The sequence below is a fragment of the Dermacentor variabilis genome, chromosome 6 (genome assembly GCF_050947875.1).
Source record: "Dermacentor variabilis isolate Ectoservices chromosome 6, ASM5094787v1, whole genome shotgun sequence".
Taxonomy (NCBI): domain Eukaryota; kingdom Metazoa; phylum Arthropoda; class Arachnida; order Ixodida; family Ixodidae; genus Dermacentor; species Dermacentor variabilis.
In genome coordinates this window covers 17,299,996-17,312,379 of record NC_134573.1, presented here as the reverse complement: position 1 = coordinate 17,312,379, position 12,384 = coordinate 17,299,996, and the positions used below count along the sequence as shown (strand labels likewise).

The following is a 12,384-nucleotide window of genomic DNA, read 5'->3' as shown; positions in this document are numbered from 1 at the left end:
AACATAAATATTGTAAACAGGTGAGTGAGTGAGTGAGTGAGTGAGTGAGTGAGTGAGTGAGTGAGTGAGTGAGTGAGTGAGTGAGTGAGTGAGTGAGTGAGTGAGTGAGTGAGTGAGTGAGTGAGTGAGTGAGTGAGTGAGTGAGTGAGTGAGTGAGTGAGTGAGTGAGTGAGTGAATAAACTTTTATTTGGTCCAGCAAAGCGCGATAAAACGCGCACCCGGCTAATCCCACGACGGGACTGACAGATCTAGTCTGCCGGCCAGATCGCGGGCGTGCTGGACGGCCAGGATTTGATCCTCAAAGACGGGACTTCGCAGGGGCGCGTCCCACTCTTCCTTGGTGAACTTCGGGCCCAGCGACCCGCACTCCCAGAGCATATGAGGCAACGTAGCTACCTCACCACAGGCCACGCAAGAACAATTTGGATAAATCTCTGGATATATGCTATTAAGGAACGCCGGATTTGGGTACGAGTTCGTTTGCAGAAGTCTTAGTGTGACCGCCTGCGGCCTGCTTAACTTGGAGTGAGGCGGGGGAAAACCCTTCTCTCTAAGTAGAAGAATTTAGTGATTTCGTTGTGTGTGAGAGGAGCGTCTCTGTGTCCGGGGAGAGAGTCGCCCGATCCGAGGGGAGCGCGGTCGGTAAAGCCACGCGCAGCCTCGTGGGCAGACTCGTTGAGGTTCAGAGGAACCCCCTCAATCGCCCCGACGTGTGCAGGGAACCAAAGGATCGAGTGCATGGAGGTGTTGCCGTGCTTGTCGCCTTTCAGAATTTGAACTACCTGACGGGCTACCCGGCCTTTCTGGTATGCCCTGATGGCGGCTTTCGAATCGCTATACACCCTGTCTCTCCGACCGTCTTGCATGGCGAGTGCAATGGCCACTTGCTCGGCTACCTCTGGGTTCATCGTCCGGACGGAAGCACAGTTGATAACTTTGCCCAGCGTGTCAACGACGGAAACCGCAAAAGCCTTGCCGTCTCGGTATGAAGCTGCGTCCACGAAGCTTGCTGCGATTTTGTCCCTGTTTACTTGCTTTAGTATGTTCAATGCTCTTGCCTTGCGACGACCTGCGTTGTGAACGGGGTGAACGTTGCGGGGCAAAGGGGCGACCACGATCTTCTCCCCTATTTCTCTGGGGATTTGGGTGTCTTCAGCCAAGTTCTTGGTTGGTGCGAGTCCGATCTCCTCGAGGATACGCCTGCCGGCCGGCGTGTTGGACAGCCGAGTTAGCTGGGCCCGTTCCTGAGCCTCCATGGTGTTGTGTATGCCGAGCCGAAGGAGGTCCTCTGTATGCGTTCGGACGGGCAGCCCGAGGGCTGTCTGGAAGAATTTTCTAATGAGGGCATTAAGCTTTTCCCGCTCAGCTCTGAGCCAGTTGTGCATGGCCACCATGTAGGTGAAGTGACACAGCACAAAGGCGTTGATGAGCCGAAGCAGGTTGTCCTCCTTGAGGCCACGATGTCTGTTCGTGACCCTTCGGACAAGGCGAAAAGCATTGTCGGTTTTCGCAATTGTCTTGCGTAACGCAGTGCCATTGCCGCCGCGTGATTCTATAAACATACCCAGGACTCTGATGGTGTCAACCCTGGGTATCGGGTCACCGCTCCGAGTGAACAGGTGAATGTCACTTTCCGAGACCGGTTTCCAGCCCTTGGGTCTGCGGCCTTTTTCTTTTCTATAAAGGAGAAGCTCAGATTTGGTCGGGGAGCATCTGAGTCCGGTGGGTAGCAGGTACTGCTCCGTGACGTCTACCGCCTCTCGCATGGCGCTTTCCACTTGCCCTTCGCTACCGCCGGTGCACCAGATCGTGATGTCGTCTGCGTAGATGGTGTGTTTGATACCTTCAACTTGGGCCAGATTCCTCGAGAGGCCGATCATGCAGATGTTGAAGAGAGCAGGAGAAATGACCGAGCCTTGCGGCGTGCCCCGTGGGCTCAGGAGCACCTCGTCGGAGACAAAGTCGCCGATCCGCAGCTTCGCTTTCCTCCCCGTCAGGAACGAACGGACGTAGTTATATAGTCTGGGGCCCCGCTCGAGGTCTGCCACGGAGGCCAGAATGTATTCGTGGAGAACGTTGTCAAACGCTTTCTCGAGGTCGAGTCCGAGCAGGGCCCTGGTGTCTCTGGTACTGCCGTCGATGATTTGATGTTTGATCATCGTCATGGCGTCCTGCGACGAGAGGCCGGCACGAAAGCCAATCATGTTGTGAGTATAGATGTTGTTCTCTTCGAGATATCTGTTTAGTCTGTTGAGGACGACATGCTCCGCCACTTTCCCAACGCAGGAGGTGAAAGAGATCGGTCGGAGGTTGTTCACGTTCGGAGCCTTGCCGGGTTTGGGGATCAGGACGACGTTGGCGGTCTTCCATTGCTCTGGGACGCTGCCGTTTTTCCACGTCTCGTCGATCTTCTCGGTGAGGTATGCGATCGAACCGTCGTCAAGGTTCCGCAGCATCTTGTTGGTGATTCTGTCGGCACCTGGCTTGTAATGGCTGCGTTGGCATGTGGACGACCATTCCAGTCCCTTGCTGCTCGAATAAACAAAGTTGCTTGAGAAGTGGTGGTCCGGGCAGTGCACGTGCAACTTAAAGAGGATGACTGGTGCAAAATGTACGAAGGGGGCACGATGCAAGGTGGGTGATTAGGGGAAGAGAGGGTAGCAACCTGTCCACGCAAAGAAAGCGTTGCCAAGCCAGATTCCGCTTTCAACGATGAAATGGTGATATATTGTTACGCGCTATCCCTGCGCACTGAAGCACGCATCCTGGGGTGCATGGAAGAATGCGTCAGAAAGTCGGTGAAGACGTTCACCAGAGAAGTGCTCGTGTTGTTCTGCCATATCTCTCTGTACATATCTTGTAAATACAATTTCGTATCCCTTTCGGCTACTCTCATCCCCGTGGCATATTGGTGGGAAGTGCGGGGTGCCCACACGTTACAACGGAGCTCCGCAGCGGCCTACGTTTGGCTTTCTCCACGATGGCGGAAGAGGGGTCGGCGCCCAACGAGGCGACTGCAACGGCAACGGTCATCCTCGCTCAACTAAAAGACCCAGCTACATTCTGCAGGGCCGACAACGTCGACATCGAGGACTGGCTGCCCCTGCACGAGCTTGCAGGTAAAAACAATCACTGGGATGAGACGATCATGTTGGCAAACATTATTTTACCTTAAAGGAACAGCGAAGGTGTGGTTTGAGAATAACGAAGATGAAATTGGGAGTTGGCATGCATGTAAGGAGAAGATGCGTTCCCTGTTCGGCAAGTCTGGAGGTAGAAAGGCAGCAGCAAAGGAGGAGCTGGCATCTCGTGCGCAGACAGTGACAGAATCATACCTGACTTACATACAGGACGTGCTTGCCCTTTGGCGCAAAGCCGACGACGGCATCACGGAGTCTTAGAAAGCGGGCCACGTGTTAAAGGGCATAGCACATTATGCCTTCAATCTGCTAATCTGTAAAGACGGCGACATTGTCGATCCCATCATCCAAGAGTACAAGCGCTTTGAGGCCGCCAAAAGTTGACGCATTGCCCATCATTTCGCTCGACTTCCGAACACGGCAGCAACGTGGTCGTGCGAAGACGTACCTGAGCCATCGCTCCGACGTCAACATGAAGCTGCGTCTCCTGCTTCTTAGTGCGCCCGTACCTCTGACCACAGCTCCCAGATGGTACCACTAGCTCAAGCTGTCGTTCATCAGGAGCTCTCCAATGATGGCCTGGATTCTTTGTGCGCCGCAGCTCCTTACGAGCGGATCGACCGCCTTCCCACACTTAAGCACGCCCAAGGTCAAAGGCCCCCGTTCCGTACTCGCAATCCAGCCGAGTGGATGACTGCTGATGACCGTCCCATTTGCTTCAACTGCCGTCATATGCGACACGTGGCCCGTCATTGTAAATGCCGGTGGTATTGGTATCAGGCGCCCTATGGACACAACTGTCACCCTGACATGGATTATGGCCGATTTCAGCCCTACCGCGAGCCTCCCCAAACCACTGGCGACGACGCTCCTTCCATGCCGTATCGTCGTACACGTGGTCACCAGTCCCGTTCGCCGTTGTCTCGTCGCCAATCATCTAGCTCGCCCCAATCCCGCCGCACTACGTCGCCGATTTAACGACTCCCTCGGGAAAACTAGATGATGCAGCTCCCAGAGGTGATCCTGCATCGACAACTCGCCTGCCAAATCATCTTATCACACTGCGGACCAGAAGGAACCTGATAGACGTTAAACTGCATGACGCACATGTTGTTGCTCTAGTGGATACTGTGGTTCAGATATCAGTAATGAATTCGGCACTTCGTCGCCGCCTCTTCATCATCATCAGCGTCATCATCATCATCATCATCAGCCTCCTTACTCCCACTGCAGGGCAAAGGCCTCTCCCATACTTCCCCAACTACCCCGGTCATATATTAATTGTGGCCATGTTGTCCCTGCAAAATTCTTAATCTCATCCACCCACCTAACTTTCTGCCACCCCCTGCTACGCTTCCCTTCCCTTGCAATCCAGTCCGTAACCCTTAATAACCATCGGTTGTCTTCCCTCCTCATTACATGTCCTGTCCATGCCACCATTTATTTTTCTTGATTTCAACTAAGATGTCAGTATCTCGCGTTTGTTCCCTCACCCAATCTGCTCTTTTCTTATCCCTTAACGTTACAACCATGACTCTTCTTTCCATAGCTCGTTGCCTCGTCCTCAATTTAAGTCGAACCGTCTCATTTCGCCACTGTCTTCCGTCCCTTTTCGTGCGCTAAAAACCTCAGTTATGGAATACCAACACGCCCTAACCTACGCTCTTTCAAGTAGAACCCTTTTCGTAAGCCTCCAGGTTTCTGCCCCGTACGTGAGTACTGGTAAGACGTAGATCTTATACACTTTTCTCTTGAGGGATAATGGCAACCTGCTGTTCATTATCTGAGAATGCCTGCCAAACGCACCCCAACCCATTCTTATTCTTCTGATTATTTCTGTCTCATCATCCGGATCCGCGGTAACTACCTTCCCCAAGTGGTTGTATTCCCTTATGAGTTCCAGTGCCTAGCTACCTATCGTAAACTGCTGTTCTCTTCCGAGACTGTTAAACATTACTTTAGTTTTCTGCAGATTAATTTTCAGACCCACACTTCTGCTTTGCCTCTCCAGGTCAGTGAGCACGCATTGCAATTGGTCCCCTGAGTTACGTCGCCGCCTTAAGAAGGTCATAACGCCACCCACACAACCATTCATTCCTGTCGCCGATGGTGGAACGTTTCCCGTGCTAGGGATGTGCTTCGCTCGATTAAGTGTTGCTGACCAATTCACAAGTGTACTACTTGCCATGCTCAAGAAATGCTCCTATGAACCCATCGTCGGTATGGCTTTCTGTCTGCCTATTCTGCTCTTATTGACTGTGGAACCGGCTTGCTTCAGCTAGAGCTACCGTGCTACCATGACGCTCCTACTGCAGACTAACCGCGCTTGTGCTCAGTAGATTACGTTCGTCTACCTCCTCAAGCAGTTATATATGTGAACTTGCGGTCTTTTTCTCCCATTCCCTATGGCGACTATATCTTCATCCCGATCGTTGACGTCTCATTCGCCGAAGACGTCGCTCTTCCTCACACCCTCATTAGAGTTACGGATAATCAAACGCCTATAGCCATATTGAACTTTAGCTGGAGCAACGCAACTTATACCAGGCGGCATGACTCTAGCCCACATATCTTCTATCGATGAGTGTGCCGTTTCTGCATTCGTCACCGACGCTTTTTTGTCCTCTGCCCTTTCCCCTTCCTCGCAAAATCTCGTCGACGGTGATATTGACAAGATGATAGCGTCTGACCTCCTTCCTGCTAAGACAGCCGATATGAGGCGCATATTGAAGTCCTAACGCGACAGCTTTAATTTTAATGACCATCCTTTGGGACAGAGATCTGTGGTCACTCATAAAATCAATACTGGGGGCGCCAGCCCAATCAGACGACGTCCTCATCGCATGGCTCGCTGGGCTTGGTCCAGAAGAGCCAACTGGCTCTCCCGACCCTCGTCCGCAAGCCATGCCTCCCACTGCCTATTCCTCATTAGTGGATGTTGGTGTAATATGGGACTGTCTATGTGCGGAGGCCTCCTGGGGCACTCCCATGTGATGTGTTTTAGTGTGGGTGTGTCTGTGCACCACGGGCACTCGTCAGAAAACCTTGTGGGGTGTATTCTGTGTAGGTGGTGCAGGTTGGGGTATGTATTCGTCTGAATACGACGCCAGTCCCTCTCCTGTTCGCTGTTTAAATCGGAGTGAGGATGTCCAAAACGTCTCCGCTCCTGCCTTTGCTGTAGGAGGATGTCACGAGAATTCGGTGGAAGGACGTCGCTAGGCCATGCCGTTGCTCGGACGTTCAAACCTCGAGCAATACGGTCTGCCCTAGCGTTTCCTGCCAGTCGCTCGTGTGCCGGACACCAGACGATAGTGTGGTGCCCCTCTAGTTGAGTGCCTAAAATTTTGATTATTGATTTGGGTGCCGTTCCTTGTTTACAAGAATGAGAAAAAAGAAATTAAAATGTAACATTGGTACGATAACACGAAGCGAAGCGCCTTGCTATTTGACGCTCGAGCTGGTTGCCTAAGGATAAAAATATACCAGAGAAAATATTCGCATTTAGATGAGGCATGTGTATGCTGCAGCAAAAATCCATGGACCGCTCAGCACATCCTAATAGAATGCTAAGGCCTTCCCCCAGCGACACTAGTACGTAGCGTAGAACCTCCAGAAGTGCTTGGATTTAAAATAGACGGAAATATCAACCGGTCAGCAGTTTAGATAAGCAATATACGTTTAGAGTATTGGTGGAAAAAAGCAGCGAAGAGACAGACTAATACGACCGGATTCGTTACAGGCATAGGCAGCCCCCGGTACAAGATAAATAAAGAAGAATAAGGAGATGGGGGCATACATGATTGCTAGAAGGAAAAGCATTGCTAGTATACCTGAGTAACTGAAGCAGGTTAGGTGACGATTTTTCACCACAGGGGATGGTGAAAAATCACCAAAATTTTTCACCAAAGGGGAGGGTTTCAAAGGGGATGCCAATAAATCATCATCATCATCGTCACGTGTAAAGGAGGAGCTCACCGACCTGAAGGAGGAAAACGGATTGTTTCTCCTTTCTCGCTCCTCTTTTTTTTTTGTGCATCCGCTCCCGTCCAAAAACGGCTGCAGTTGCCCTTGAAGCGTTATCTGTGATGCGGTTTAGACGAGCTCGCCGAATCGCCAGGAGGCTCTGCAGGTACCGCTTTCTCCGTGACACTACAGTGTAAATGATGTTTCATAGCGCTTTCGTTTGAAGTGCTACGCTCCTCGCCGCTGCTCGAGTTCTCGCTGGCTTTCTTAAGCATACACTGGCGAAGCTGAAGGCTGTGTGATAACGACTAGAGAGACGAAAAAGAGTACCTTGCTGAATTTCTAAAATTATCAATAATTTCTATTACTTCATTACTTTATGTTAATTTATTTTGTCTAACTTCTTAACACTATTTTCATTACACTTCTAAATTATGGTTCTGTCGTCCCACGCTCCTAGTTTCGCTTTACTTCTAAGCATACGGAAAACCGCCTGCTTCTTGGCCAATCCCCCATAGTGGGTACGCGCCACTGTTGGGGATGCAAGACGATGCCACGGCTAAAATGTGACGAAAATTCTGAAATGATGACAGTGATATGACAATGACAGCGGGACGACCAAGGCATGGTGACAATGTTATAACGACAAGTATATGACGATGACCCTATGAAGACTATAGCGCGACGACGACTCGGCGTGACGACGACGGTATGATGAGAATCAGTTGACGAAGCTCGAATGACAACAATGGAACCACCACGGCAGCATTTCAACGACTTCATAACAACGAGTGCATGACAACGATTGTATAACAACGGCACAATGACGAATTCCAAATTATGACAATGGTGGCGACAGTGTGACCACGGCGGCTTGAAGACAATGGGAGGACACGAACGTATGACGACAATGACGTGACAATGACTGTATGATGACGATGGCGTGACGAGAATCTGATAACGAAGCCGAAATTTCGACCACGAAAGCATTACGACGACGGTATGACAACGAATGTATGACCACGGCGCAATGACGATTCTGAAATAATGACAGCGTAACGACAACGACATGGGGGACAATTGGATTAACACAACGATATCATGACAACTGGATGACGATGAATGCATGACGATGTATAGAGTGACGATGACTGTATGATGACAATGGCGTGACGGTGACGGCTAGATTAGAATCGCATGGCGATGCTAGATTGGCGCTAATTTATCCGGGAATCGAAAGAGGTAGCATGTATGACGACGACTACGTACCAACGATGGCGCTACGATGGCTATATGACGTTTATCGGATGACGGCCACAACAGGGCGACTACAACGATATGGCGTGAGATGGTTTGACGACGACTGTATGGCAACAACGAAGACGGCATGATAATGATCGGGTGACGAAGATGGAACGACGGGGACGGCATAACGACAACGCAATTTCGGCGATGGGAGGACAACGGCTTCGTAATCGCAATTGAATGACGACAACGTCACTAAGATATAACGACAAAAAAGGAATGGCGTCAATGGAACGATGACGGGCACAATACGTTGGTTTCGTGGAGGGCAACAATCCGGTTGAAGGAACCAAGCTCTATGTCACGTTACCTAAGACTCCTCTGCCTGAGCACCAGGAGAACTTCCCGGTACCTCTCGCACCTTTCTCGCTCACTTCTTTCGCTGCGGACGGCACCAACAGCGCGAAATTGAGCAACAAGCTGAGGAACGTTGAAGCTTTATAACTACACGCAACGTAGAGGCTCTCGTCGTTCCCTTTGTAGCTTTTGTATAATTGTTGCATAATTTGTTGTATAATTCGCTAGTTGTTATGATCACAATTCCTGTATATACCGCCTGTAAGGTAGTTCGAAATAATTCATAAACAATCGCACCTGCATATCGCAGTGTGGCCCTGCGCAAAGATGCATCTGACATCAGGTGTATATATACTCGCATGCCGATAAAAGATTAAGAGAAAGAAGTACTTCACTTTGCCATATCACTTTTGCCGATAATGACTATGAAGGATACCTGTTGAGTGCTTACACAGGTATCGCATAACTGTGCATTCTTTTCAACTTGAAGAATTTTGCGTGTTAGGCAAATCCTGTGCTTGCTCAAAACAATGAATTGTTGAACACGGGAGAGCGTTCGGACGATTTACAGTGGACAATCAAGCACCCCAAAAGAGCGCGTTTGACATTGTAATCATGCTCCCGCATTGTATTGCTGCTGTCTGTCCGACGAAAAGCTGTGCATCCGGTCTTCCTCGCGTTTCGCCTACACAGCCGTGAACTGTCTAGGCCAACTTTCCACCTACAGAATTTTTACTCCCACACCCGGTCATAGCATTTCACCTCACTGAAGACAGATAATTTTTAGCTGCTGTTATTCCTATTAGACATTTAGATTGTTCACTGCGTCTTGTTAGTCAGCCATTTCAATCAACTCCAACACGGGGAATGAAATCCAGAGCCTATTAGGGGAGGCAAGTTGAGAGTTGTCTTTTTTCTTTTGATGCCAAACACTATTCAACGATGAGGTTTATCGTTTGTCGAAAATATGTTAGAGGCCTCGTATGGATGTCATTAGTTAGCGGTAAAAAAAAAATTTTGCATGAATGCGAAACTCTCGATGCATTGCAGCTGACCGTTCTGCTGTACCTGGCCCGCTGTGGCGCCTACTGGATGTGGCGGCGCAAGATCGACCCGGACAACGCGCTCATTCCGCTTCTGACGGGGTTCGGGGACCTGTGCGGCACCGGTTTCCTGCTGCTCGCGTTCCTCTTTCTCGAGAACATCCAAGACCCAAGCGTCGCTGGATTCGTCGGCCACCACGTATCGCCGCTGGCCTCCAACGACACCGCCCTGGCCGCCATCTGAACGGTGGTGCCACTTGAGCGGACGTGCTTGCAACTGCTGCGCGCGCGTCTGCCGGGCTCTCGCTGTCGTCCTGGTCCTGCGGCAAGGGTCCCAAGTCGATAGCGCTTCTTTCGCGCCTCAGGCGCGCATTCATGGTGCCCGTTGGAACCGATAGGAGAGCGCAGTTCGCTTCTCCCCAACGCCGCCTGCGTTTCGACAGTGTCAGCCTCATACGGCTGTGCGACCACAACGCTACGTAAACACGCGGCAAAGGAACTGCAGTGGCAGTACCGTAACTCCAAGTGCACGCACCGAAGCAAATTCACGGTGCTGAGCGAGATAGTGCCGCTACTTCCGCATTTCAAAACAAATTCTATGACAGAGCCTGTTCCCGCAGCCTTAGGAATAACAGTTTTTTTTTCAGAACTTAACAATATCACGGCGAGCTGCTTAAAGGGCCCCTCACCAGGCCCCATAGCAAATTTTGGTTATACACTGAAAGTTGTTACGTGTCCTCTGGGAGCGTTCTGTCCCAAACATTTTTGAAATCGGTTCATTAATAGCTGCGATAGAAATATTTCAGTGCCGCGAACCCATGATTTCAGAAGGCGAGCTCCACTGCATAGCGAGACACTCACTCCACTCGCCCCGCCTAGCCACCGTAAGCGAAGTTCCTCCCCTGCGTTCTTCTATACCGGACCTCGAGGATCGCGTGACGCATATGTCACGGGCCCCGCCTTCATTTTTTTATTCTCTTCACTTTTTTTTTCTTTTGCGGCGCTGCGCACGAGCTGTTGGGATTGGTTTCAAGCAGCGCACGATTTAGCGCGCTGTGCACAAGGGCACATGACTAGCGGTATAATTCAGTGCAACACGAATACTCAGGCAGAACAAGCGGATCGCAGAGCGTGATCACGCGCTTGAGCACGGTAGAAAATGGCATAGTTTCGGTACCTGCACACGTGACTGCACGACCGTGGGAACAAGCAGACGAAGCGGAAGTACATCTCTCTTGCTTCGGTGCGAAGTAAAACCAAAAACACGCAGAGATTCCATTTGTGTGTTCGATTGTTTCTCTAAAATTCAATTTGTCAATTCAAACACCAGATCACACAAATAAAAGATGTTGCCTAGAATAATTCTCAAAGTCACTTGTCACCAGGAGCGACGTCACACTGCGGACACGACTACGTAGGCGCAGGGACGCGAGTACGTCACCGTCCGGTTTGGAGCGCGGTCGCCGCGAAGGAAAGGGACAACGGCGTTCGGATTAAAATTTCAGACCTTTCTACGGCGCGTAGCGATGTAATTCTTTGCAGACACGATCGCTACCGCGCATTGTATGTTCTGCGCTTGGCAGCGCAATATGGCCAGACCTGGTGAGGGGCCCTTCAAAAGAACGGGGGAAGGTGGTGGTTGCTTAGGGCTGTGATGCGAACAGTGTCAATTTTTCATGCACAAGATACGGTGTCATATGATGTGCTTGCTCAACTGGCGAGACTAACTGGCACACTCCAATTCTGAGACCGTGTCGTGGCGAGCACGTTGCCCGACGCAAAGCCGCGCAGACAGTTGTACAACTTGCACAGACAACTTACACGCTTTTAAACGTAGCGCAAGCTGCATTGTTCAGTCACCTCTAAGAAAAATATATGTACGGCAGCATATGGATTAAAAACCGGACTATAAGCCGTTAACTGTGATAGCAGTAAGACGACTCATTGGCAGTTTCGAACGATGAGACCTATCTCGAAACAAAGAACGCGTGGTTATCTCTTGTTGGGCACTGTTAGTGGTCTCATAATATATATACAGTAGCGACGACCGTGTGTTCAAGTGGAGGATTTGGAATGTTGAAACACTTCAGCCTTCGTACCCTTCCATTTGTACCTGCACGTAGTAAAGTGGCATATATTTACAACATAAGAGCTGAAACCTTACTGCCCACTCATACTTTAGGTTGCGCACACGAACGAAGGAATCACTAGACGCCTTCACTTGAAGCCCACGCTTGACTTTATGAAAATGCCGCCTGACGTGAACGCGTCGAAAGAAACGGGCCCGCACGCCACGCGTCATCTACATCTCCCTCGAGCGTCCCAAATCAACACAAAGCACTCTGTCCTGCATTCTTCTTTCAGTCCTGTGTCACGCTATAATAAATTTTCCTTGACAGACACCGTGCATTGGAGGGCAACGAATTAATTTCGGCTACGTGGAGTTCTTTAACGTGCGTGGTGCGCACTTTAAACTTGGTGCGCATTTCTTTTGCAGTTTATACATCTGCACTGCTGAGGCTGTGGCCCTCGAGCAGAACGACAATCCGAAGGCCAAGCGCCACCCTGGGGGGTTTCATGTGCAGTTCTGGCTGTGAACCTCCACGAGTGTCGACAACACGCCTCGGCGCAACGC

The 12,384-nt window shown here is 50.5% G+C and overlaps 1 protein-coding gene across 9 annotated transcripts in view; it reads left to right on the top strand.

The window, feature by feature from the left end:
- LOC142584667 (solute carrier family 41 member 1-like) overlaps positions 1–12,151 on the top strand; it is a 590,717-nt gene extending 578,566 nt beyond the window's left edge. For all 9 annotated transcript variants that reach the window (XM_075694835.1, XM_075694832.1, XM_075694836.1 and 6 more), the window contains one exon: positions 9,757–12,151. In XM_075694835.1, coding sequence (XP_075550950.1) covers positions 9,757–9,993 — 237 coding nt within the window. In that variant the 3' untranslated portion in view covers positions 9,994–12,151. The remainder of the gene's footprint in view (positions 1–9,756) is intronic.
- Positions 12,152–12,384: the final 233 nt, after the last annotated feature.